General features: G+C 42.6%; 1 protein-coding gene across 2 annotated transcripts in view; it reads right to left on the bottom strand.

Annotated features, from left to right (window-relative positions):
- Positions 1-3,476: 3,476 nt before the first annotated feature.
- The window catches only part of PSMC5 (proteasome 26S subunit, ATPase 5), a 28,338-nt gene continuing 4,710 nt past the window's right edge, over positions 3,477-27,104 (bottom strand). For both annotated transcript variants that reach the window (XM_085866684.1, XM_085866673.1), the window contains exons 4-12: positions 26,928-27,025; positions 26,702-26,758; positions 24,038-24,268; positions 16,945-17,071; positions 16,653-16,843; positions 15,288-15,386; positions 8,565-8,675; positions 3,914-4,000; positions 3,477-3,655 (exon numbers count right to left, since the gene is read on the bottom strand). In XM_085866684.1, coding sequence (XP_085722810.1) covers positions 3,602-3,655; positions 3,914-4,000; positions 8,565-8,675; positions 15,288-15,386; positions 16,653-16,843; positions 16,945-17,071; positions 24,038-24,268; positions 26,702-26,758; positions 26,928-27,025 — 1,055 coding nt within the window. In that variant the 3' untranslated portion in view covers positions 3,477-3,601. The remainder of the gene's footprint in view (positions 3,656-3,913; positions 4,001-8,564; positions 8,676-15,287; positions 15,387-16,652; positions 16,844-16,944; positions 17,072-24,037; positions 24,269-26,701; positions 26,759-26,927; positions 27,026-27,104) is intronic.

Genomic DNA, 27,104 nt, shown 5'->3' with positions numbered 1-27,104 from the left:
TGATAGCGACTCGATTCGGACAAAGTCGGTCGAGGGTGTGGATTTCCCCGGTAGTTAGATGTGGGTATTTAGGTATATTGAAATTTGGCAATTAACCCAACCCCACGTCATCGAAATATTGGCGACCACGGTCCGCTGAGGGACCCGTAACGTTTCGGACTTATCCGAGAGTCACGACCTAAATTCCAGGTGTTCGGTGGGGGACGACTCCACTGCTGCACCGAGTGGTCGTTTATCGCCGCCGAACCCCGGCCCACAACATCACCCAAAAGGTGGGGGATCGAGCTGAGAGTATCAGCTCGTTATTCTACAATACGAACCTTTTCGAATGAATCGTGTCACACAGGTGGATGGATGGTTCTCTCTCTTAGTAAGAGGCTCCAAGGGTAAGATCCTTGCTTGCTGTGACCAAATCACACAGTGATGTATTGTGGAAAATGTTTGCATGTAGGGATTCAATATGGAAGCAATTTCAATAGCAGGTATGTCCATCTCCAGCAGAAATCACTGCATTAATCGTCGCGTTGACCGTATGAGCACTGTAATCTGAGCCTCAGGAAGGCATTCCACACTCCAAGGCAGCTCCTGTTCGTCGAGAATTTATGTCTGATCAATGATATCCCAGAGATGTTCAATTGGACTTGTGTCTGGCAAGATGGCAGGCCAAACCATCATGACATGAACATTCATTGTTTAACTAGCCCTGTGAGCAGGAACATTATTCCTTCATGTCGTTGAAGCATAGGAAACATGTCATAAGATCCCATTGATGCATCGATCCGTCGTCAGATTGCCATAGAGATGGACGAGTTGGTGTGAAAGGTTTCAGCAATACCACCCCACATCATACTTCCACATCCAAGTGTTGTCGCTTCCTCGACACAGAATGGGACATAATTCAATCACACATTCAACCAACCAAAGCGCGTAATTTTGGACAGTGAACAGGGCGATGAGCACGGATCTTGCATCATGGCAACGCCTTAAGACGGTGTTGATATTTGTCCTGTGAGGTCCAAGACGTTTGCAGTGGTCTGGGCAGTTCAAAACCGATTGCGTAGATGGGTCATGTGAATGTATCCGTCCGAAGTGGGAGTCATTATCCTGAGACATCCACTTCTTCGAATATCTCGTTGATTCAGTGGCTTGATATGTCTGAGATCAATAACAGTTCCTCTCATGTTAAAAAGCATTACACATCCAATGGAAGACTCTGCTTGAAGGTGTCCAATTATTTGATTCCTCATTTTCCGAGAGACATTATAATGGATTGTTAAATAATATCAGAGTTTTGTGGATGATCTACATGCTGGTTTCTTAAAGCGTTTTGAATTTGCTCAGAATGTGGCTCATGTCACCTCAAAAATAAACCCAAAGGTGCACGAGTTGCACATGCTGAACGATTGCAGCATGAGGCAACGACGTTACGTACATCCCTCATGCCAAAAGGCACTTCAAATGAGTGCTGGAACTATACTTCAACCATCATATGACCAATTCCACAGGTCTTTTTTATTTTATTTATTTTTAATGGTGCAGAGCATAGACTTCACTTGGTTCCAAGAGGGACCAACAAAGATCCAACTTTTTGGCATTTTCAGCAATGGCCACCCTGAAGAGGGAGGGACTAGAGCTATAGCTTACGAAACAAAACTGCACTTCAGCCTTGGATACTGAGATTCACAATTTTGGAAATTAAATCAGGCCTTTGCTCATTTTCAACAGAGCAAAATTGGAAACAGCTGCTCCAACATATTAGAGACCCAGATTCTACTTTACTCCATCTACTTCCAATATGCATGTACTGCTTTAAAAAAACACAAACAACAAAAAACAAACAACCAGCCAAGTTTGTCAATAACATCTTCACTTTTCTAGAACGTACTTTCAGGCTAAGGATGCGACATATTCTTTTAGAAAAATAAAAAATCATAAGATCCTCTTCAGAAATCAAGGCCTTTGTAAATAACATCACCTCTGTGATGTGACATTTTACCCTCTACGCTATGGTTTACATGACATGTATTCATAGATGCGATTTATGAAGTCGATTTCTTTCATTACAAAATCAACATTTTTTTGTATTATTCCATTCAATGTGCATGCATTTTATCCTCACTTGCATGTTTGCATTACTGGAAGTTGTGACATCCACAAGCCTCAAAATATAGTACAGTATATACAATAGGAATATAGCATTTGACAACTTTTAACCCACTTCAATAGCAAAAGGGTTTTTGTTTGAAAAAGATCTTTAATTTTCAGCACACACATTCCACAAATCACGGAGAGACAGAACATCAAAACGGGGCAGTGGGGGGGGGGGGGTGAACGAAAAGCAAATGCAGTACATATACACTTGATTGCAAAGACATGCCAGTCCACTTTCCAATGACACTTAAACAGATCTCAACATAAGCTCCCCCACCCCCCCCCCAACCTTTTCATGGGACCGGTAAGTTTTAGATTTTACTGGTCCCATCAACTACTGCACCAGCACAACTATTTGTACCATGAGCATGTGGGATGATAGCATGAAGTTTCTGAAATTTTCACTGGTTCGTGTGGGAGTGGTCAGATCTAAAAATATCTTCTACGGTCCTCCTCACATAAACGCTCCGGATCATACTCCATGCCGCAAAGGAGTAGAACTCCGTCGTAAACCCATTCACATCCACTTGAAAACAGCGCCTCAGTCATAAAATGTCCGCATCAAATTAGCTGGCACCCATTCACATCGACCGGACAGTCTGTGTATTTGTCGCCTGGTTTCCAGTCACACGTAGCTTGCCGGATATCGTCATGCTTGTGGCACGCGCTGGGTAGGTGTATAATGAACTGACCTTTATCACTCCGCATTAAATTGAGGATCCATTCATTATCGCTGTTACTCAGGTGCTACTAAATCGTTGAAGTGGAGCAGATAGCAGCATAAACGACACTGTCATAAGTGTCTTCTAATAAGAGGCCATTCTGGTGCCAATACGGACATTTCCATCGATGTGAAGGGGTGGAGGTTGTCACTGCTAATCACTGTGATTTTGGATGGAAAACAACTAAGTCTGATATCAACATCATGTTAAGGTTATTAAACTTCTGAACGATTATTTGACTTGCCCTTCAGACAGATTTGTTGATGTTTTAATTTCTCCGGCAGACAAAATCGCCCATCCCAAACAGTCAGACAACCATCAACGTTGAGTCCCAATTTCAAAGCCAGCATGAAAGGGTTGTGATAAACAGAGGTGTAGGTAGTAGGTGGACGTGCTTTACTTCACCCAGCCTGGTGAAAGACTCCATTTGTAGAGTATGTCACATTAACAAACAAAATAATAATAAAAATGCTTGCAATTGACATTTACAATAAGATTCAGAATGTTTGTCAAAAGCAAAGGAGGAGCACAACCAGATGCCTGGAGAAAATGGTGTTCAAGCATTTTGAAATGAAAATCGAAAAGCAAAACAGGGAGATCAAACACAGTGAAGGTATTAAATTTAATAACCAAATAAAAATCTTACTCCCATCCACAACATGCATTCCAACGAGAAATACAAACAGCTGGAAAGCTTACACGATAACCAGACAAACAAGGCAACATTTTCACTTCCATAGTTTCTTGATGGACATGTTTTTCTCACTGTCTTTCTGCATCACCTGCAGGAGAGCAAAGAAAAGGAAATGTTGGAATGAACGAACACACTATGTCGAATGATGAAAGATACAAAAAACAAACAAACAGATGAAGGCAAAGTCGAGGACATCATGATTAATCAAAATACTACATGCAGATTCCTCTCCATTTTCAAGTGTTTCATCAACACGCACACAAAAAAACCCCCATGGAATGGAACAAGGAATTATCGAGTTTCTCTGAAAAACACTATATAACAAACTTTCAAAACAAAAACCCACCTTAGCTACAGCCATTTCAAAGTCCTCCTGCGTCACATGTACTCTCCTCTCTCGTAAAGCATACATACCAGCTTCTGTGCATACACCCTGCAACAAAACAGAACAAGTGTACATAATGCACCTCGTTCACATCAATAAACTCGTATTCAAGAATATTAGACATGAGGAAAAAAAAATAAAAAATAGGAAAAAAATATAAATAAATAAATAAATAAATAATAAAAAAAAATCGGCCAGAGGTCCTGGGGGCCACCGAAGGCCCCTGACGCTGTTACATTTTGGACATATTCTAAATACTTTTTTGGGAAAGTTTTGTAAAACCAATAATGGTTTTTCATATTGCCTTGACATTTTGAAATAAGTACTATACAGTGAACAATGTGCACACTCATTGTGGCATCAAACCATAAGAAGATACGAAGACATGCATGCACACACTTTGTTACCAATTGTCGATGGATACATGTTGTTGGAAAGTACTTTATTGATTAAATATTACCTGTCATGGCTGCTTTTCAATTACGTTGATTGTCCCATCGCATGCATTTTTCTCTCCCTTTGAGGCAGTTTTCTCTTTCATGCTTTCTGAGCAGCTTTTAAGTTTGTCTTTTGCTTTGTTTGGCAGCTGCAGTTTCCTTTTCATGTCAACTTTAGCTCTTTTGGCTGTATTATCTTTCTTAATGTATTCCAGTTCATGAGCACATCTTTTATGCACTGACCTCATGGTTTTGACAAGTACAGGGTTAACTGAATCATGACAAATGTGTTTCCTATTGAAAAACTTGACAGCAGACTTATCAAAGGCTTGCAAAATGAACTTGATACTGGATGACATCAAATGTTTTCATGCCGATGCAAGATGGCTGTGGTGTTATGACATTACCTACTAGAACAGCTGTCGGTAGAGCGCATACCTCTGCCAGTCTGAGCAGTTTGTGTTTTGATTCCCACCGACAGGCCTGATCTGTATCCACACCTAAACCAAAATCTAATCAGCTTGTTTTTGTCACCGATCCAACTCATCCAACAAGTTTCATCCATCCACAACTGTTTCAAATATCATGATATGCACGCGCGCGCACGCACGCACACACACGCACACACAGGTTATTTTTGAATGAATTTAATCTTCTGTAGATAGGTCTGACAAGAGCCCAGTATCAGTTCCCTATTGGGCCAGGACAGTCATATCCTAAAGGGGTTGTTGAGGGGGAAAACAACCCCCCCTTCAGATGTTTCCTCCTATCTTTCACCGTTCAGGAGATTAGCACGTGCAGACAAACAAACAAACACTTCAAATTATATATATATATATATATATATATATATATATATATATATATATATATATATATATATATATATATATATATATATATATATACACACACACACACGAGCAGATACCCGTCTACAACAGGTATGGGGGACAGGACAAATCACAATACTCAGTCACTTTCGATTGTTGCCCTTGACACATAGTGCCGGATGTTTAACACGAACGATTTGACATATTCATCGTTTCTATATAACCTCCATCAACAGATTATCAACATGGCAGGATAAAAGTTGGAAATGCAAAGTTGAACAAACATCCTGAACTCATGGACTTGGTTAAGTGAAGCACGTCGTCTGGGACCTGGCCGTCGGCTTGCCGCCGAACGCTGCTGATTGTGACGTCAAAAAGAAGCAAACAACTGCCACCACCAGACCGCACGAAACATGTGCAGCACAGCCATAATCTTCACCCACTGTTCAGGAGGCCAGAAGCCTCAACCACACGACGGCGCCGCTGCGAGACATCAGTTCGATCAGTTTTGGTGGCACCCCACGAAGACCAAGAATCCTCCAGAGGGCATCCCGATTCACTGAATCGAACACTTCACAGAAATCAACATAGGCTGCAAGCAGCCCCTGTCGAAACTCTCGTCTACGTTTGGTGAGGACCCGAAGAGCAAGGATACGGTCAATCGTTGACCTCTTTGGTGTAAAGCCTGACCGCTCTGGACGCTGGTGTTCAAGCAGATGGTGGCGAACCCCATCATGAATTATCCGAGCAAAGACCTTGCCCGGCACTGAGAGCAGCGTCACCCCTCGGTAGTTGTTGCAGCCTTGGCGATCACCGTTCCCTTTCTGGAGAGGGACACAAGGCCCCTCTTCCAGTCAGTTGGGATGATGCCTGTGTTCAAGGCAGAGCACAGAATTGCATGCAACGACACGAGTGCAGCATTTCCACCAGCCTTGAGAAGTTCAGCATGGATGCCACAGATTCCTGGAGCTTTACCCCATTTCAACCGGTTCACCGCAGCCTGTGTTTCCACAAGCGAAGGTGGACCACAGTTGATTGGAGGGTCAGCAACAGGGATTGTAACATCCCTGACATCCACCTGGACAGCTGGTGGATCAGCCTAGTACAACCGCTCAAAGTAACTGGCCCAGCGGGCCTTCACTTCAGACTCCTCTGTCAAGAGCCTACCACCCTCTATTCTAACTGCAGTACAGCGAGGGATGGGCATGGATGAACGCAACGTGCAAATTCCCCTGTAAGCAGACGAGAATCACTTGACCACAGGTGATGCTCTACCCCCTCACAGATTCCTCGCACATATGCCTCCTTGTCCACCCTGAGCGCACGTACTTTTACACCTCAGCTCCCTGAACAGCTCAGCTCTGCCATTCAGCCTGGCCCTGCGACTCTGGTCAATGGTATCGAGTGTTCCTTGCCATTACAAAGTTCTTCTTTGCCCTACGGTGAGTTCCAAGAAATCCACTGGCAACATCAAGGACGGTGGTCTTGAAGGCACTCCACAACTCTTCAGGACCTCCCAAAGCACCCAGACCCCCCAAATCTCCACTCAGCTTGTTCGCAACCTCCTCAGCTACCCTCTCATCCTTGAGCTTCATTTAAGGTGCAACTTCAGAGTTGTTACAACAAGTCGGTGGTCAGTATTGAGGAACTGAGCACTCCGGTTGACCCTGCAGTTCTGGATCATCCTCCAGAAACCATCAAAGAGGACATGGTCAATCTCCTTTGCCACACCGCCAGCGTTGGAATACCAAGTCCAGCGATGACCTTGTGGGCGATGAAACCATGAACCGGCCACCCGAAGTCCATGACTTCTTGCAAAGTCAAGGAACTTAGTACTATTCAGGTTCACAGTTCCAGACCCATGGGGACAAACATGTCTCATAACCATCCCTATCAGTTCCAGTCGATGCAGTGAAATCCCCCAAGGCTAGAAGTGCATCTCCTCTGGGGGCACTGATCAACCATAGACTCGAGCGTGGCGTGGAATGCATCCTTCACGGTGAGATCACTCGCCTCAGTCGGAGCATAAACAGAGACCAGGGAAATGGCACCAAAGGAGTGACGAATCCTTAGTCTCATAATACGCTTGTTGACCGGTGTTACCTCAATTATCATTGGAGTCAGCTTATTGGACACAGCTACAGCAACTTCTTGGGCATGGTTACTATCAGAGCAACCAGACCAATAGTAGGTGTAGCCACCCACCATGATATCGCCGCAATCCGGTCTCCGAGCCTCAGAGAGTGCTGCAATACTGATGTCCAAACGCTTGAGCTCAGATGATAAGAGACAGGTGATCATCCACTCTTCGGAATAGGACATTCCAGGCACACACCTGAAGGGACCGCCTCAGGTTAACCCAAGGAGACCGCCGTCTGGTGGACGACACCTCAGCACCACTCTGACACTCTCCCACAATCTGACCCGGGAATGTTACCCTGTGGTTTCCCTCCTATCATCAAAGATTGGGGGTCCCGAAGACTTCTCCCCAATACCGTCATCCAGTGAGCTGCCCTGCGAAGGGAATCTGCACAGGAGGTACTCCCACGGAGTGGGTTTTCAGATTTCTTTACATTTTTGTGTTTTGTGGAATGAAGGGTTTGACGGTGGCTGGAGTGCAAATCCTGCCACCAAGCTCCTAATAAGAAGTAACCCAACTGCAGAAGGTCGTCCGCACAGTTGGGCACTAGATATGGATGGCCGTTGGCTCACAAGGAGCTCCTACGCCCTTTGACAGGTTTTGCTTTTAATCCTGCTGGGTGTCCATATCCAAACACCCTCCTCACCAAAAAACTTGGTGGGGGAGATGGTTTAGTCCCCGCCAACCCGACCATGGAACAGATTAGTACAGGTTTACATGATACCTGTAGCAAGTCACAGATATAATCTGGCCTGACCTGACATTAGTACTGGAAGACAGGACCACAAGTACAAGATGCAGCAGTGATCAGGATGCAACAAAGCCTTCATATTTCAGGATTTGTGTGATGCTTGGTTAGTGCACGGTTGTGCAGCCGTATTTTATTGAATTTGTTCATTTAACAATTTTTGGGGGGTGATCACAATTATTTTGACCAAAAAAAGGGGGGAAAATAAACAAAGAAAATCTGAAATCCAATATAAAATCGGTAAAATAACATGCCCATAGTAACTAACCAGAAACTTGAAAATCACAACTACAAAATAGTGAAATAAAAATACAAGTTTGTTAAAAAATAATAAAAAAAAAAAAATCAAGGGATATCCAAAAAAGTTGATTTGATGTTTAAAACTTGCACATTGACAAACAACAAATGCAAATATGGCTTATTGCATCCCCCCCCCCACCACCACCAAATTTACCTTGACCTCTGCTCCAGATGCCCCTGGCATCAGTTCTGCAATTTTTCTGAGGTTTATGCCTCGTGTCAGGTTCATCTTGCGAGAGTGAATCTTGAGGATATCCAAACGGGCCTGAAAGAGGTAAAAGCAAACACAAACAAACAAGACAGGACATTTAACAATGCAGTATCGCAGTGGTGTACAAATTACAGTGGAGCTTAGAATGACTGACCTGTACAAATGATCTGCAAGGCAGACACACAGACCAATTAAAATACCAATATATATATATACATATACATATATATATATACATATATACATATACATACATATATATACATACATACATATATATACATACATATATATACATACATATATATACATACATATATATACATACATATATATACATACATACATACATACATACATACATACATATACAGTGCTCAGCATAAATGAGTACACCCCGACAGATTTGTCAGAAAACCTTTAGTTTCCTTTCAGAATCCACATTTTCTAAGGGATACTATACTACAAAATACTCCCACAAATGTGGGCCATTGATTGCAAACAATATTTATTAATTTGCACACACAAAAAGGAATTTTCCTAACAAATTTATTAAAGACCATGTTGCAAAAATGAGTACACCCCAATGAAAGTCTTAGGAGCAAAGCTAAATTTTAGACTACAAAATTCTAATTAACAATAATTCAACCACATGTGAGTAATTAATCATTAAACAGGTGTCCAGCAGACAGGTGACTATAAAAGTGTGTTACTTAACAGAGAAAACCCCTTCCCATTTCATGCTGTCAGCAATGGCACCACATGGAAGAGAAATGTCACAAGATCTGAGAAAGAAAATAATTTGTTTACACAAGGAAGGTGAAGGCGACAAGAAGATCAGCAAAGCTTTACTCATCAGTCAGAATACGGTAGCAAAAGTGATACAAAAATTTAACAAATATGGAACTGCAACCATCTCACAGAGACGTACAGGCCGTCCATGGAAGTTAACACCTCGACAGGAGAGTCTTCTGGTGAGGAGGGCTGAAGAAAATCGCCATGCAAGTTCTCTGCACTTGGCGAAAGAAGTAGAAAGCCAAACTGGGGTGACTGTTTCCCGTGACACAATACGGCGTACACTGCAGAGGAATGGCATGCATGGGTGTCGTCCACGAAGGAAGCCTCTCCTAAAGCCCATGCACAAAAAGCCCACCTAGGATTTGCCAGGGCCCATGCTAAAAAAGATGAAGACTACTGGGACTCTATACTCTGGAGTGATGAGACCAAGATAAATGTTTTTTTGCATGGGCCCTGGCAAATCCTAAGCAGACTTTTTTGTGCATGGGCTTTAGGAGAGGCTTCCTTCGTGGACGACACCCATGCATGCCATTCCTCTGCAGTGTACGCCGTATTGTGTCACGGGAAACAGTCACCCCAGTTTGGCTTTCTACTTCTTTAGCTAAGTGCAGAGAACTTGCATGGCGATTTTCTTCAGCCCTCCTCACCAGAAGACGCTCCTGTCGAGGTGTTAACTTCTGTGGACGGCCTGTACGTCTCTGTGAGATGGTTGCAGTTCCATATTTGTTAAATTTTTGTATCACTTTTGCTACCGTATTCTGACTGATGAGTAAAGCTTTGCTGATCTTCTTGTAGCCTTCACCTTCCTTGTGTAAACAAATTATTTTCTTTCTCAGGTCTTGTGACATTTCTCTTCCATGTGGTGCCATTGCTGATAGCATGAAATGGGAAGGGGTTTTCTTTGTTAAGTAACACCCTTTTATAGTCAACTGTCTGCTGGACACCTGTTTAATGAATAATTAGACTCACCTGTGGTTGAATTATTGTTAATTAGAATTTTGTAGTCCAAAATTTAGCTTTGCTCCCAAGACTTTCATTGGGATGTACTCATTTTTGCAAAATGGTCTTTAATGAATTTGTTAGGAAAATTCCTTTTTTGTGTGTGCAAATTAATAAATCTTGTTTGCAATCAATGGCCCACATTTGTGGGAGTATTTTGTAGTATAGTATCCCTTAGAAAATGTGGATTCTGAAAGGAAACTAAAGGTTTTCTGACAAATCTGTCAGGGTGTTCTCATCTATGCCGAGAACTGTATATATATATTTTTTTTTTTTTTTTTGCGGTTCTCAGAACCACATGCATCGAACAGATAGTGGTCCTAAGACAGTTTATTCCATTAATATACATGTAGATAGTCGCTTCCCTTTTGTCTAGCGGCACAACAGCGGCATGTGTGGCGAGGGTCTTATAGCAAGGTTTGCTTCCATCATTCCTTCTTCATTTCATTTCTAACTTCATTCCTACTCTTTTCTGATTATTCCTGAGGTAAATCTGAGCCACATGCACCCTTCGCTGTGAGATGGGTCCTCAGTGAAGGCCAAGCAAGCATTACGCTGGACACCCCTCTATAGAAAGCACACTCAACATGACACCCACGCTGCACTAAACACGTACCGAGGAGAAGGAAGAAACAGCACCTTAGAAAGGGCGCTCGAACACCACATGAGCAGACAACACAGAGCCCCCATCCTCAAGCGATCCTTCAACCCAACGTTTGCGGCGAGTTATACAGTATGCTCGGCAGCTCGAGATTGTCCACTCGAGCTGCCAATTATCTGGGGAAAATGGCCAGTTGCATTGAAAAGGCATACAAATTAATATCTCTTAAAAAGGCTGCACGAATGGTGTTTTTCACAACACAGGAAACACACCCAGCATGACGCCCACGCTGCACAGAACGCCGACCGAGGTCGATAATAAAAGGCAACCCCACGCCACGTCGGGCGGGATGTGAGTATACAAGGCACAAGCGGGCACATTCCTTTCAACCCATTTCTGGACTAATTATATCGATCGGGTTTCGCCCGCGCACACGATCGCAGAATCAGGCCAACACGAGCGCTGGCCAAGTGCGTAATGGCAGATCGGAACGGAAGATGTTGTACGGAACATGCACTCAAAGGCAGACCCATGCGCCGCTCACGACACTGTTATCACACAGAGCCAGGCACGAATGGACACATCTTACTGTCTGTGCATGGGTTCGCCATAACATCGTACCTTCAGTCCTCGCTGGCTGTCGCAGACGGCAAATGTCCCCCCGCCTCCACGGCCAGCAAAGCCGTGATCGGGCGGAGGCATGTTGTACAGCTCGGGGCGCGTTGCCCAGTGCTGGTCCGGTCGCCCGAGCGGGACCGACACTGCCCTCGGCCGGTCATCACGGCATGGCCTGGGGGTTCTTGCAGGGCGATTCATGACGTGGAGTTCGGTGTGGGTGATTCATATCATGTAGTGAGGTCGGAGCAAGACATTTTTACAGCTCAGGGTCACCTTGCAGTTTCCGGCCATCGTGGCTGGGCCGCACAAGGGGTCGGGGCCAATCAGAGCGCCCGATTCGTGTGACGACACCACGCTTTGGGGTGGCCCCCCGCCCCGCGGGGCCTATAAAGGTCCGAGCGGAGCTTTCGCTCGCTCTCTGCCTTTCTCGCCTCCTGCTTAAGCTGGTCTTCGACTTCGCCTGTCATCACCTCAACTCTGCCTTCTGTTATCGCTGGACTCCTCCTCCTCCTCCTCTTCTCCGCCCACACGACGCTGACTCCACCCACCCACCTGGTCCCGCCGACCACTTGCTCTGGACTCCACCCTCCTAACTCAAGCCCCTCCTTCACACCCACAGTCTTGACGTGAGCTGCCCAAAGAAAGAGACGAGTCAGCTGTCAGGGGGTACTGCGCCACAGAGCATTCCCCCCAAACGTATTGGTGGCGCGTTCCGGTACCGCGTATCAATTATACCAAGGTACCGAGAGACCGTCGCCTCAACTCCTCTCCTGTCTTGCTTCAATTCCTCTTCATCGGGTTTTCTGTGTCTGTGTGTATGCGAGCGTGTGTGTCCTGGCGCCTGTCTATACAAGTAAGCCTGCAGAAGATTGTTATTATTTTCGGGTTAGGTCTGCTCTGTGTCCGCTTTCATAAGTTGCATGTTTATTCTCGCACCACACCTTCCTTCCCTATCTCTGCTTGCACACACCAATAAATCTATTGATTGTACCACATACCGTTCCTTGCCCCATTGTTAATAAATTATTATTATTAAAATGTTCCCAGCTCGTTTTTGTCTTTTCCTTCATTGGTCCAGCATGGTCCGAATCCTAGCTTAAGGGGCTGTCACACCTTGACGTTTTAGCCAGCGTATGGCAAGGTATCAAAATGTATTTAAAACGCTGGCGTACGCTGAACTATTGATGTTTTGTTAAAGTTTTGGGCATATAATAATGTGTTGGACGTATGCATAATGTATTAGTAACGTACACAGAACGTTTCAATCATATACCAACGAATGCTGAGCGTGTTGTCAGCGTTCACAACCTATGCCCAACGATAGTCTAACTTATGCATAGCGTGCGGCAGCGTATCGCCGACGATCACGTGGCGTTGGCTATTCATAGGCTGCGGCTCGACGATTCAAATCATAACCGCACTAGACATCGAAGTGTGAAGCTGCTGTCACACCTTGACGTTTTAGCCAGCGTATGCCGACGTATGAAAAATTTGCCGAACCAAGCTGGCACACGTCACATACGTTATGGGTAAGTTTTGTATACGTTAAGAGCACGCTGGCATACGTCGTCATACGCCGAGAAATTTTCAGCATGTTAAAAATTTTGACGTACTCGGCGTACAACACACGTTCCGCATATGCTGGCATAAGTTGTAGGCACGTTACGCGATCGTTGACACACGTTACTTGTACGTTACTCATAAGTCGAAACACGTCGACATAATGGTTAGCGTCAGTGTTCCAGACTCCCTGGTTTTTTGGGGTTTTCTTCGGTATGACGGTGATGATGACACTTCGATTTGTAGTGCGGTTATGATTTACATCGTTGAGCGGCAGCCTATTAATTATATTATATCATAACCGCACTGGAAATGGAAGTGTCAACATCACCGTCACGCCGAAGAAGAAGAAAAAAAAAAGAAACCAGGGAGTCTGGAACACTGACACTAACCATTACCTTGACGTGTTTCGACTTATGAGTAACTTGCAAGTAACGTGTGCCGACGTGTGTCAACGATCGCGTAACGTGCCTACAACACGTTACTCAGAGGTTAGAAATAAGTTTCGGGTCTGCTAAACATTACCTCGACGTGTTTCGACTTGTGAGTAACTTACAAGTAACGCGTGTCGACGTGTGTCAACGATCGCGTAACGTGCCTACAACTTATGGCCAAGCGTATGCGGAACGTGCGAGTCATACGCTGGTATACGTCAAAAAATTTCAAGCATGGAAAATTTGTCTAACACCTTGGCGTACTACGATGTATGCCAGCGTACTACGAAAAAAGCCAGCGTACTACGACGTATGCCAGTGTGCTCTTAACGTATACAAACTTACCCATAACGTATTCGACGTGTGCCAGCATTTTAGCCAAATTTTGCATACGTCAGGCATACGCTGGCTAAATCGTCAAGGTGTGACAGGGCCTTTAGCCAGGACTTTATTCCCAACAATCCGTTCCTTTAAGCCATTACGTCCTTGGCAGTATCGCTCGGCTGCATCTGATCCGGTAAAGTGATCTGGTTCGGACAAGGCGTACCGAGGGCGTGGTCCCGGTAATTAAATCAAGTGATTAATTAGGTAACCCGGTTAACCCATAGACGGGAAGACCCGAGGTTACGCGGTTGAATTATTGGCGTCCACGGTTGGTTAAGCGACCCTCCACGTCACGGAATTATCCGTGTGCGACGGCCTGCAATTCCGGGGAGTCTGGTGGGAGCAGAGATAGCTTTCCCCCCTAGTGGTCTTCTCACCCGACCCCCGGCCCACAACAATATATCAATCATCCCTTTGACAACAGGCAAGGCTAATAATGGATGCAAGCAAACAAACCAGACTAATTTTTACTCCACACATAAAGTAAAAAGCAGAGTGAAGCAAATGATTCACTTTGTCTGTCTGTCTTCAGATGTCAGTCTGTGATTGAGGAAGAACTCAATTTCAAATGAATGTTATATTTTGAACACTTCAACACACAAACCTACACATTAGCAGTACATCAGCTCTGAATATGTCAAATTTGACGGAGTCTCGTCCCAAATCACACATGTGGAGAGAAGAGTGAGAATTTTTAACTATCTGTATGCCTAGCAATCAAACAAAATTGAAAATCATTCCAAATAGGAAACTTGCTGTTTTTACGGACATCATAAAGGACACTAACAATAGGCACAAATAACTAATGTAATGTGTTAATTAGGGTGTGTAAAAGATGCTGAATCAATGTTTGTAAACTTCTGAAAAAAAAAATTTCTACAGCTTTTAAAACTTTCATTTTAATACTGGAGTACAAATTGCCTCCTTGGCACTTCCAAAAACCATCAGTTTTGCAGTACTTGGACAAAATTTTATGCCATCTCAACCAAACCAAATTTGCTGCTTCCAGCTCCCATCGTTGGGGAATGTCAAGATTCAGACAAAATCACAGCTCATAAGAAATATCGATCATACGCATAAACGCAGAGCAAGAATTGAAAACGCCCTTCCCACGTCCTTTTTCTCAAGACTGCGCGGGGCAAGGTGTTGGGTGAACTCTCTAGCTTTTCAATACCTCTGCAATTCTAATCTTAAACACATTTAACAACACACATGGCTTGGGGAAGGGGAAGCAAGGTATCCCACAGGCATGCAACTTAAAGAAAAATGCACCTCTTCATTGGGAGGAGGAAATTCAATCTTCCTGTCGATGCGTCCTGGTCTAAGCAGTGCAGGATCCAAAATGTCTATACGATTTGTGGCCATGATCACCTGGTGAATGATCAACGATCAACGGAGCAGAGCAGAATAAAGTATTCAAAACAAAGGCAGAAAGAACAGAATTCTGTAGCAAAGCAGGAAATGACATTTATTACAAAACACTGCACCAACTTCTGGATAATATTAACATCTTTTCAAACAAACTGCACCCAAACCCCAAAAAGAAATGACCTCCAAAACATGCAAGCATAAAAAGTGCAGTTATAAGATAGTGCTAACAAAAACATTCCCCAAATAATTGACTGAATATAAAATTTTGGTTGAGGATGTTGAAACCAAATCTTACAGCCAACATTAACACACAATGGTCAATCAAATGTCCAAAATCAAATGTAAGTGTCAGTGCGACTTAAGCAGTCCCTGAGCAAGGGTTAGGGTTATGCTCAGTGGTTTATTTTGGGAATACCGAGTGGACCAGAAATCAGTCAGGGCAGGAATTTGGAACACAGCCAGGGTGCCGGCAATAACTTTCCAACTATTTGCCAAAGACAACGGGGCATCTTTGATGTCCACAACCAGTGATGGCAGACAGGTTCGCCGGCTTAACGTGCTTCCCATGAATACACCAACTAACACTGCATGGGTCACGTGCATGAGGAAATAGGTAATAAATTAATAAAGCAATTTAAAGAAAATATATTTACTTGATGAATATCGACAATCGTTTCCAAGACTGAACAGCAGCATTCACTCATTCTATTTAGTGAATGACATTGCAGATAAAATACTACATGTGGTCTCTCCTCAGTCATTTTATTCGTCAGGTAGATGGACAAAACACTGATACCATTGATCACCGACACAAAAAGACTTTGTGCGGAGAGCTGTGGTAAAGTGATGTACTCTACATTCAGACCAAATGCCTTGTATTTTTGCATCACTGGAGAGAACAATGGAGATTAAATGTACATCATTAAATGAGAGGGGAGAGGGGAGAGACCAGAGTGGCATTTAATAGCTTGGTAAAGATTCAAAATTCAAACCCAGGCTGAACAGCCCATTCAAGAATCACAAAATACTGTCAGTTATCCATTTTATTGAAGTCTTTAATTCATGACAAAGGATAACAATGTCTCTCAACATCTTTATCCTTTGATATAGCATATGCTCCTCCTTGAGCCTTAGACAATTTTAATAAAACAAATAAATAGGAAGGCTTTATGGTGACTTGTCCAAGGTACATCTGATGAAATTATTTTCCAGCACCAAACAAACCATGCTCAAATGTAAAAAGTGATCGCAATCGCAAAAAAGTACCTTGATGTTCTTGGTCGCCTCAAAACCATCAAGCTGGTTCAAAAGCTCGAGCATAGTGCGCTGCACTTCGCTATCCCCACCTGAGCCTCCCTCGAGTCGTGAAGAACCAATGGAATCAATCTCGTCCATGAATATAATGGAAGGCGCATGTTCCCGCGCCATCACAAACAACTCGCGTACCATGCGAGAACCTGGTGACGTCACAGAACAGGACAATACAATACAAATTCAATTAACACAACTCCATACAAAAGACCGTAAAACTGGGGCAAAACAGAACCGCACAACTTGCCTTCACCAATGAACTTCTGCACGAGTTCAGAACCCGACACACGAATAAAAGTGCACTCGGTGTGGTGAGCAACAGCTCGGGCCAGTAGCGTCTTTCCGGTTCCAGGAGGGCCATATAACAAGACACCCTATAATCAAGAAATGGGCACGTATCAGATGAAGATTCAAAACAAGGAACTTGAAGGAATAAATAAATAAATAAATAAATCACAAGTTGTTTCAGTTGCTAATTTTTTTTTTCATTGTTTTTTTTAACGATTGATAATAATTCATTCAATGTGCTGTGGCTTTGGCTTGAAGTAAAACAAATAAGTAAACAAAAAATTTAAATGACCGAAACAGGATGTGCATTCCATGATTTTAACAGCATTACAGCCAGCTAGTACCAATTTGTGGGTTTGATTACATGAAGCCCTTCAAGGCACTTCAGAAAAAGATGAAAAAAAAAAGTTTTCCCAAAACAATCCAAATAAACCAATTATTGTATTAACAGCATTACTTTTACAGAACCCAAGCTTTACACAGCAACAGCACTGTACACATCAAAACATCAAAACTGCACAATATTGTGTGATCCCTCTGGCCGACCCGACCAACAAATTACATCATATTTACAACAATGAAATGCAAGAATAAACGAAGGAGTTCATAGAAGACGATACCCTATGGCCTACGCAGTGTTCAAATGTACATATACTTAAATTTAAATAAAATAATGATTTAAAAGTTCATAAAAAAAAAAATTCCAGAAGTTTAGCCCAATTGAAGCAGTCTGATATACCACCCTATTTAACATGCTCTGGTACTGCTAAACAAGTGTTTTGGAAGGAACAAGAGACACTTGTATTCTGCAGTGTTTAAGTATATAATTCAATTTAAATAAAATAACTGTAAAAGTCATTTAAGGAAAAAAAATTCGGAAGTTTACCGCCGTTGGTGCAGTGTCCATTACACCACCCTATCAAACAGGTTATTAGTTATTCGTGATTATTTGTCCTTTGTGAGGTCCTTAAAAACAATGTTTCTTGTTTGGAATGATTTACAATTTTGTTTGACTGTCAGGCAGAGTTAAAATAAATGAATAAAAACTCAACGTTGGGGATTAGAGAAATATAGACTGTGTTCAGAAACGCAAAGCTAGAGTTTAAAAGACCTTTTTCTCACGACTGGGTGGGGAAAGGTGTTTATTAACTACGAGCAAATACCACTTGTTGCTTCACTGATGGTAAAACCAAGGGGGTGAGGGGTGTGAGAGAGAGAGAGTGTGAGAGAGAGAGAGAGGGGGGCATGGGGGACAGAGAGGAGGTGGAGGGGGAAGGGAAGGCAGACATGCAGCGGAGCATTAATTACAATTCATGCCATCTCATCAAAATGATTCTGCATAGAATAAGTGAGGATGGAAGTAAAATAATGTCTGAAATCCATTTTCTACCGGTCATACTATAAATACCACCTGGAGACAAACCGTCCTAGACAAGTCCGGAGACAAAGAACGCCCAGACATAAACAGCAGAGAGAAAATGTTATGCCTTACCAAACACACACACACCACACACACGGCAATGTCAGGAATTGGCAGGTTGCAGTCAGTGTGATTACCGACTACAGTACGTACTGGAATCAACCCACAAACATTGAGTAGCTTTCACCCTTGTTTTGGGGGAATTTCAAGAAACAAATTTTTAAAAAGACATTGCATTATCAATGTTTCAAGCAGATGTGCATAAACATTAATCTTTATAAACAGCTGCCAATCGTTGCGATGGGTGGAAAAAAAAATTTGGCTCGGCAATTTAGAAAACATTAATACGGCAAACAGCTCGGAAATCGTGCATTATCAAATGTATTTTGCTTTGAAACTCACAAAAGAAAACATATAGCCTTTGTAAAGCACTGCAATAAATCATATAAAATAACCAATTGCTTTAAAAACAGTCACGAGGACAAAGGAAAACGTGATCGCTCGTACGCTGCTGAGGTTAAAAGCTCAAACCTCCACCACCCATCATCATCATCATCATCATAAGATACGGGATGAAATTTTGCCACCACAGTGCCGGTAACCAAACATGCAGGCATGCACACCACCCATGGAGAGTCCCTTTACCGATCCAAATCTACCCATACTACGTACCTCTACCTTGTATAGCAACTGCCGACTGTACATCCCGATCGGGACAGGAACTGTACCGCTATCGACTGTAGGGCGCCCCTGACTAAAGCATTCAAGCAACCACTCCAATTAAATGGTTGATAAGGAACGGCTGACTTGGCAAGCGATAGCAAGCCAATTGGCAATAGCATATACCTGCAAAAAACTAAACATTGCAGACTTAACATTTTCAGATTTCACTCCAGTCCATGTGATCCAATCCTCCAAACACAAATTATATACTTTAGTCTGTGAGTTGATTATGGGAGAAAAAAAAAATGTAAAAAAAAAAATAACAATAATAATAAATAAATAACTAAAACTGGGAAAAAAAACAAACATTTGCATCGTATAATGAATGCATGAAATCGGTCCAGGCTCCTAATTTGAAAACTATAATAATTAATAGTGATGGATACAGAAATCTGTAGCTTTGATGAACAGGCATTCGATGACATCATTAAGGAAAGTGGGGGAAAAAAAAAAAATACATTTTGAGTGCTTTATCGTGAATAAACCATTGCAGCCTATTCCAACTCCAGGCATTGTTGAGCAGGCCGAACAAAGTGGCGAATCAAGACTGCAGCGAGCGAGGTAACCGAGGATGTGCCTCAAGACCCTATCGAGAGCGAGGAGTCAGAGGATGCGCCTAATTAAGGATATAACCAAATAAGGCCGCTAATTATCTTTAAAAGGGGTGTTTTAATTAACCCAAACACCCAATTTTTCACTCATGCACTTCCTTGGAGTTCCCTTCGTATGCATTGAAAGGTTCAGGCTGCTAGGTTTCATGGTTTTGGAGTTCTGGAGGAAACACATACACTGACTGACTCACTGACACTTATTAGCATATATATAGGTATATAAGCATGCAAGAGGCTAAATTAGAAAATGTTGGGATGATAGAGGACGAAATAAAAACAGTTGGGAGGTAAGAGGGTAAAGAAGATGAACAGAGATGATATAAGCAAAGCTCATAGGAGCTTGGGGAGGGGTGTGGCTGGAACACATTTAATATTGTTACGAATTTGGAAGCTTAACTGCACTCAACATTCAGTTCCTTATATAACAGTTATATCGGTAAGTGTGTGTTTATAGTTAGGGCCCCCTACCTGTGTCTAACGGGAATTACATGTGTACGCTGCGGAGATTAGTTTACAACAAACCTCCTTCACTACACTTCACACACCGACGTCATTGCCCATGTGTGTTCGGCCACGTACATGGGCAGAGATTTCCATCGCCACAGACCGGGACTCCGCCCAGCAATGCAGGGGTGTGCCCCTTGTCCAATCACGCCACAGAGAGCGACTTTTCCACGGCACCCCGGCCAATGGGGTTGAGATGACCACAGAGAGCGATTTTCCCACGACGCCAAGTCCAATGAGGGTGGAGAGCGCCTCAGACGGCGATTTGCTCATCCCGGAGGAAAAATAAATAAAAAGGAACGCCAGGCTGGGTGGTAAAAGGGTCGAGGTGGTGGAGGTCGTCGTGGTGAAAACGGTCATGGGGTCGTGATCGTACTTGTCATCATCATCGTGTCGCGGGTTGAGTCCCGCCGAGCTGGATCATCGTCGCCTCTGATCTTCTCCTTGGTCTTGGTCGATTGGCACATGGCTGGTTGGAGAGTGCGGTACCTGGTGCTTGGAGCGGCATCGTGTTGCGGGTTCGAGTCCCACCGAGCCGGATCGTCGAAGACCACACGAGGTGGACAGGTCCAAGCACAGGCTCTGGTCTCCAGCTCACCTGTCCTCGAGCTGGAAGCCTTCAATAAAGATCATTGGGGTCCATTTCTGTGTGTGTGTGTCTCTGTGTGGGCCCGTCTTTAAGTAGCAACTGTACAAATGCTTGTGTGTAAATTTGCATTCGATATAGTCGGATAACTCTGCTCTTCTGTGTTCCCCTCCCTGCCTATTGTAAATCAATATCCATTTTGTGAAATGCATCAGCTCGTTTATGTGTTTCTTTCATTGGATTAGCACGGTGCGTGTTGGGAAATTGGGAAATGGTAAATTGTGCATTTGGACCGACGGGTCTTGGTAACCATCCGCTCGGGTTACGCACGGTTCGAGCCCGATAATGGCTCGTTCCACTCGAGGCCTGCCGAGGGTGAATTCCCCGGAAGCTTTGCCACGTGGCTATTTAGGTATATTGAAGTTGGCAATCAACCCTATTCCATGCGACCGAATTATTGGCGATTCACGATCCTGTAAGGTACCCGTGCCTTTCAGAGTTCTCCGAGGAGCACGATCTAAATTCCGGGTGTTCGGTGGAGCAGACTCTACTGCTCCACCTAGCGGCCGTGCTCGACGTCGACGCCCGGCTCCACAACAATATAATGGAGCTAATGCGTATGGGGCTATATAATATTGATTACTGTATTGAAACAAGGAAAGGACTTGAAATACATATTTACATAATTAATGTGAACAATTACTTCAAAGACTGAAATTCACTCATTCCATTTCCATTTGACATGAAGTTTAATGAATGACATTATAGATAAACGCTACATATGGTCTCTCCTCAGTCATTTTATTCGTCAGATAGATGGACAAACCATAGACACCACTGATCACCCACACAAAAAGACTTTGTGCGGAGAACTGTGGTAAAGTGATGTACTCCACATTCAGACCAAATGCCTTGTACTCTTGCATCACTGGAGAGAACAATGGGGATTGACCCAAAATAAATAACCAAGAATAAGAATCATCATCATGACATGCGTTTGTGAAAACTTCAAAATTCATCACTTGGAATTTTACATCACACAACTTTACAGTGTGGTCCAGCAAGGCAAACTATGGTTATTGTATGTCCCAGAACAACCACAACCTTGTGGAAATATTACCACTTTAAATTGGAGATTGGGACCATACTCTGTGCAGAGCGTTGGGGCTGCCGAAGCAGTCTCCTTGGCTATTGGGCACAATCCTGGACGGGTTCGCCACTTCGACACAGTATACCAGCATGCTGGCACTCATTTTGCTGACCTCGGAAGGATGACAGGCCGAGTTAACCCTCTCTGGTATTAATTCAACAGCTGAGCGGGATTTGAACTCAGGATCCTCAGATCCCAAAGCCCACCACCTTAACCATTAAGCCAACACCAGGCATACTTGAAATTGCCCACCGAAAATGGGCCGAGATGGGCATTCCCACCACGAGGACAAGAGTTCTGATGCTTGTGGACCCCAAAGCATCAGAATTTTAAACCCCTACCAAATCTACTCTATTCATATCCCCCTTGTTAGTCTATCTACATGACTATTTTATTCCAGCAAGAGTTCCGAGTGAGCACAACTAATTCAAGGTCAGGAAAAAGACATTGGGTGAAGTTTACTTGACAGAAGGCAGGGGCACAACAGATGAAAGGGAGTCCTAAATTAGAAAACAGCTTAAAGACAAAGTTTATCTGAGGAATATAAATTGACCCGACATACTTTGAGAGAATTACAAGTGTTCATCTGAGTAGTGGGGCAGATAACAGCAATTTTTGAGAGGAATCGTGCAAATGATGATACAAGCATCAAATTTGGCACATTTGTTCTCCAGGGGATTCTAATCAAATCTGCCTGATTGGCCATTTGAAAATACTAATTTTGAAAAATATGAAAAAAAAAAAAACTTCAAAAAAAGTCAAGATCACGAATCAATGTTGGATGCTGGCTGAGATTGGTCAATGTTTCAGAAACATCATGAAAGACGTTCCAAGTCTGCCATGCAGTTTTCTTCCCTTTACCACGGAAGGCAGACACAACGTCACATTCAGTGAACGCAAGGAAGTATGGGATCCCTCGAGCTTTCTCAGGCCCTATTGCAGAAACTACTTCATGGACTGGAATCCATCGCGCCTTGGCTCCTTGGTTAAAGGCAATCCACATGTTCTCAAGACCTAGTTCCTGTAAGGATGGCAGTACAGATATTGCTATGACTAGTATGTCCGTGTCATTAGCCTTAATGATAATGGACTTGCTACCATCCGTCGCTGCATCCCTGGCGTGTACAAATATTTGAGTGACAGCTTCATGACAACATGGAGACACAGCATCCAGTGACTTCCTTGTGTTGCAAATGGCATCTTCTCCTTTTGTGACAATGACTGTGCTTGTCGTCTGTGCTTCACACATCTTTTCCGCAAGGAAGTGAAACAGCTCAGTCTTGTTGCTGTCATCTCGAAGAAAGCTTCTCCAGTTACTTGGGGTCTTACTGGTTCCTGTCACTCTTCTTCTGATTCCTTGCCCCCTTTTCGACCTTGCCTCGGACTTCAGACTTGACTTCTTGTACACAAACACTACGTCCACCCTCTCGTACCTGGCACCAAAGGATTCCACCTTTGGGATGATGTCTTCTTTAGCAGAGTCATCAAATATCTTTGAAGTGCGTGGAGGTAGGGCATTGATAAGTGCTGAGCCATCAATGATGACTGCATCTCCCCTTGGTTCTCCGTCTGGGATGTTCACTTGCGCTTCAAGAATTTCAGCCAGCTGTGACTTCAAATTTTTTTTGAAGTTTTTTTTTTCTTCAAAATTTGGATTTTCAAATGGCCAATTGGGCAGATTTGATCAGAAAGTCCTGCAGAACAGAAATGCCAAATTTGATGCTTGTATCATAATTTGCACGATTTTTCTACTATCAACTACACTAGAGTAAGACTGGAACCTTACAAGAAAATTGTTTCCAGTTCAACATAAATGGTGATAACATATGGTTAAATCAATGTGCTTTTAAACTTTTAGCCAAAACAGGCCTTAGTGGTATCCAGAGAAAAAAAAAAGACCAGACGTGAATGTGGTATCAAGATTACACATAATCTTGATACCGGCACCCTGATATTGCCAGCACCCAGACTGTCTTGCATTCAAACCAGGAAATAAAAATAATAAAATGAAGGTGTGAACAAACAAATGTGAATACAATTGCTGAAAGCAAACATCACCTTCGGTTGCGCAATGCCGAGAGCTTCAAACAGTTCTGGATGTTTCACTGGCAGCTCGATCACCTCCTTGATCTCCTTTATCTGCTTGTCCAGGCCGCCAATCATTTCGTATGTCGAATCGGGAACTTTCTCAACCATCATGAGGGATACCAGGGGATCCACCTTATTTGGAAGGATCTTGTGCAGTGTATAGCTGTCATTACGTAGAGCGACACGGCAGTTTGGCGTCACCTGCACAAGACAAAGTCTTCAGAACTTATTGATGGTGGGGGGAATATCGCACCACAACTTGTGAACACACTTCAACATTGAGGCTTAAGGGGGAAGGGACAAGGCGATGTCAACTTTTTGGGAGAAACACAAAATTACCCAACCAATGTTTTACCAAGTTGCTGCACCAGCTCACCCACCCACCGCCGAGTGAAGTGAATAATCCATGTGATGTAGCTATTTACTACATTTAAAGCTTCGCCCAAGGCCTAACTCTTCAATTTAGCAAGAAAACCTTCAGAAACAGCAAATTGACTATTCTGGTTATATTATTGGCTGCTCTTAGAGCACCCTTATTCTGGACATTTCCATCTGTCTGTCTGTCCGCGAAACTTTGATCAAGCCTCGGGGCTAAACCACTCAACCCATTCCAATGAAATTTGGTAGGTGGGACCAATATTTCTGGGAATCATGTGCTTTCGAATATGGGACCCTGGGCCCTAGCAACAGCCCTTTAAAGTGGTCAAAAAATCTAATAAAAAAAAAAAATAAAAAAAATCGAAGCTTAGAGTTCTATGCGCATTCTATCGAGCTAGCCAATTTGCAGCCCTAACAAAAAATATTTGTAGGAGGAGATAGGTTTTGGGCGAGTACATGTCGAACATTTCAGAAACGGTTAATTGCGAATATCTCAAAGAAAAAGAGTCTGATTTTGATTAAACTTGGGTGAAATGTGTACAATGTGGCTAGCATGTACACAAAAATGAATGGTTGCTATGCACACCTCCGTTGCTTAGCAACAGCTAAAATACTTTATCATACATCGTACACTTGTGGACTGTACAAAAAAAACCAATACCTCTGAAACTGGACCTGTGAGAGACCTGTTTTTTTGTGCCCAAGGAGAATGTCTTACAGCATCATATAAAAAAATAAAATCTTTAGCGAATAGATCAATGGAATTACCAGGGCTGCCATTTGTTCGAGTCTTTGGAAACATGCCTGAAATTTCACAAGGCGGGTTTCTGGGCACAAACCAAGAGGGCTGTGATAATCATATTTATTGTGCTAAATTTATTGATAGCGTGAACATGAATATTGGCTAGTCGCGTCGGCCAGCTTTCCATCGAGAGCGAGCAGCCATGTCGCCTACCGGCTTGTATATATATATATATATATATATATATATATATATATATATACATATATATATATATATATATATATATATATATATATATATATATATATATATATATATATATATATATATATATATATATATACATATATAAAAATATAATCATATTACATAACCAGAATGTTTTCTTTCTTGTATCTTTAATGTACAGTTTAACATTCCAAATCTGAATAATCAGTTGTTTTTTATTCTAATGGGAATGGCCATTTCAATGTTTGCCAACAACTTGACAAGGCAGATAAAGCATGCAAGTATATTAATAATAATAATAATAATAATAATAATTTCATTATGACGTGCATCAATCTCAAAAAAGTGCACACATACAATCGAGACGGAATGCATAAAAACATATTCAAAACCAACATGCAAGTTATAAAACAAAACGAGGCTATCCTAACCTGAGTTACCACTTTCTGGGGGGCTGACCGGATAGCTCAGAGGAAGCGTACTCGCATTAGAGCAGTCTCATCGGGGTGCAACATGGACGCTACAAGATTGGTGACAAACTTTTGAATTGCTGATTTTAGAACTTCATGGACTTCACTTTGCTTCCTCAACCTATGAACAAGAACAAGAAGAAAATATTTAAAATATAGTTTGTACTATATTAAGAGGCCAAACTGTTGCTTTATCATAAAATTGGACTTTAGGATATTAAGAGGTTAATGTTCTTTACTCTCAACAAGTGATTTTGGATTTTGGGTGCGATTTCCTTGAAAGTGGAATTGAAGTTTCAGAACATATTCCCCCACCTCAAATACAACTTAAACTTTTTCGAGCCCACTCCCCAATCCATGCCTGCTTCAAATAAGACTCGATTCTCCAAGATTTTTCAGAATTCTTTCCAAAAATCAAATACAACCAAAAATGAATACTGCACTGTATATAAACAAGGAAAGGACTTGAAATACATATTTACGTAATTAATATGAACAATTACTTTAAAGACAACAGCAGTTTTCACTCATTCCATTTCCATTTGACATGAAGTTTAATGAATGACATTGTAGATGAACACTACATGTGGTCTCTCCTCAGTCGTATTATTCATCAGGTAGATGGACAAGACACTCACACCACTAATCACCTACACAAAAAGACTTTGTGCGGAGATCTGCAGTAAAGTGATGTACTCTACATTCAGACCAAATGCCTTGTACTCTTGCATCAATGGAGAGAACAATGTAGATGAAACAAAAATAAAATAAAACCACCAAGAATTATCATGACACTTTCACTGCAGACCTTACATCATTGATGTCAATGTTCTTGTCAATGTCCACAACAAACTTGCCCTCTGGGTGAACCTTTAAAAAAGAAAAATAAATAAATAAATGTCAATTTTTAAAGCTTTCAACACTCATTCATCCTGCAAGGTCATGACAACTTTTAATTGCAAAACTCCTAACCCCCCCCCCAACCCAAACATGTGCAGAAAGAAGTTTGCCCAAAGAAAATATTTCTTCTTTCACGTACCTTCACCAGAACTTTTTTCTTGTCCATTGGTTTTACGACCTCCCCAACGTAAGACCCTTGTTCCTGCAGCAACTGCAGCTCCTCCCGCAGCATGCGAACTGCACATGATCAAGAGAATGTGATCAACAAGGCAAAATGGCATGAATAAAGCTTGCATTCACAAGGTATAAAATAGTA

The sequence above is a fragment of the Eptatretus burgeri genome, chromosome 2, assembly GCF_056783735.1.
Source record: "Eptatretus burgeri isolate ZD-2024b chromosome 2, Ebu_testis_v1, whole genome shotgun sequence".
Taxonomy (NCBI): Eukaryota; Metazoa; Chordata; class Myxini; order Myxiniformes; family Myxinidae; genus Eptatretus; species Eptatretus burgeri.
Note: the sequence above shows the minus strand (reverse complement) of the source record. Positions and strands in the feature narration are given on the sequence as shown.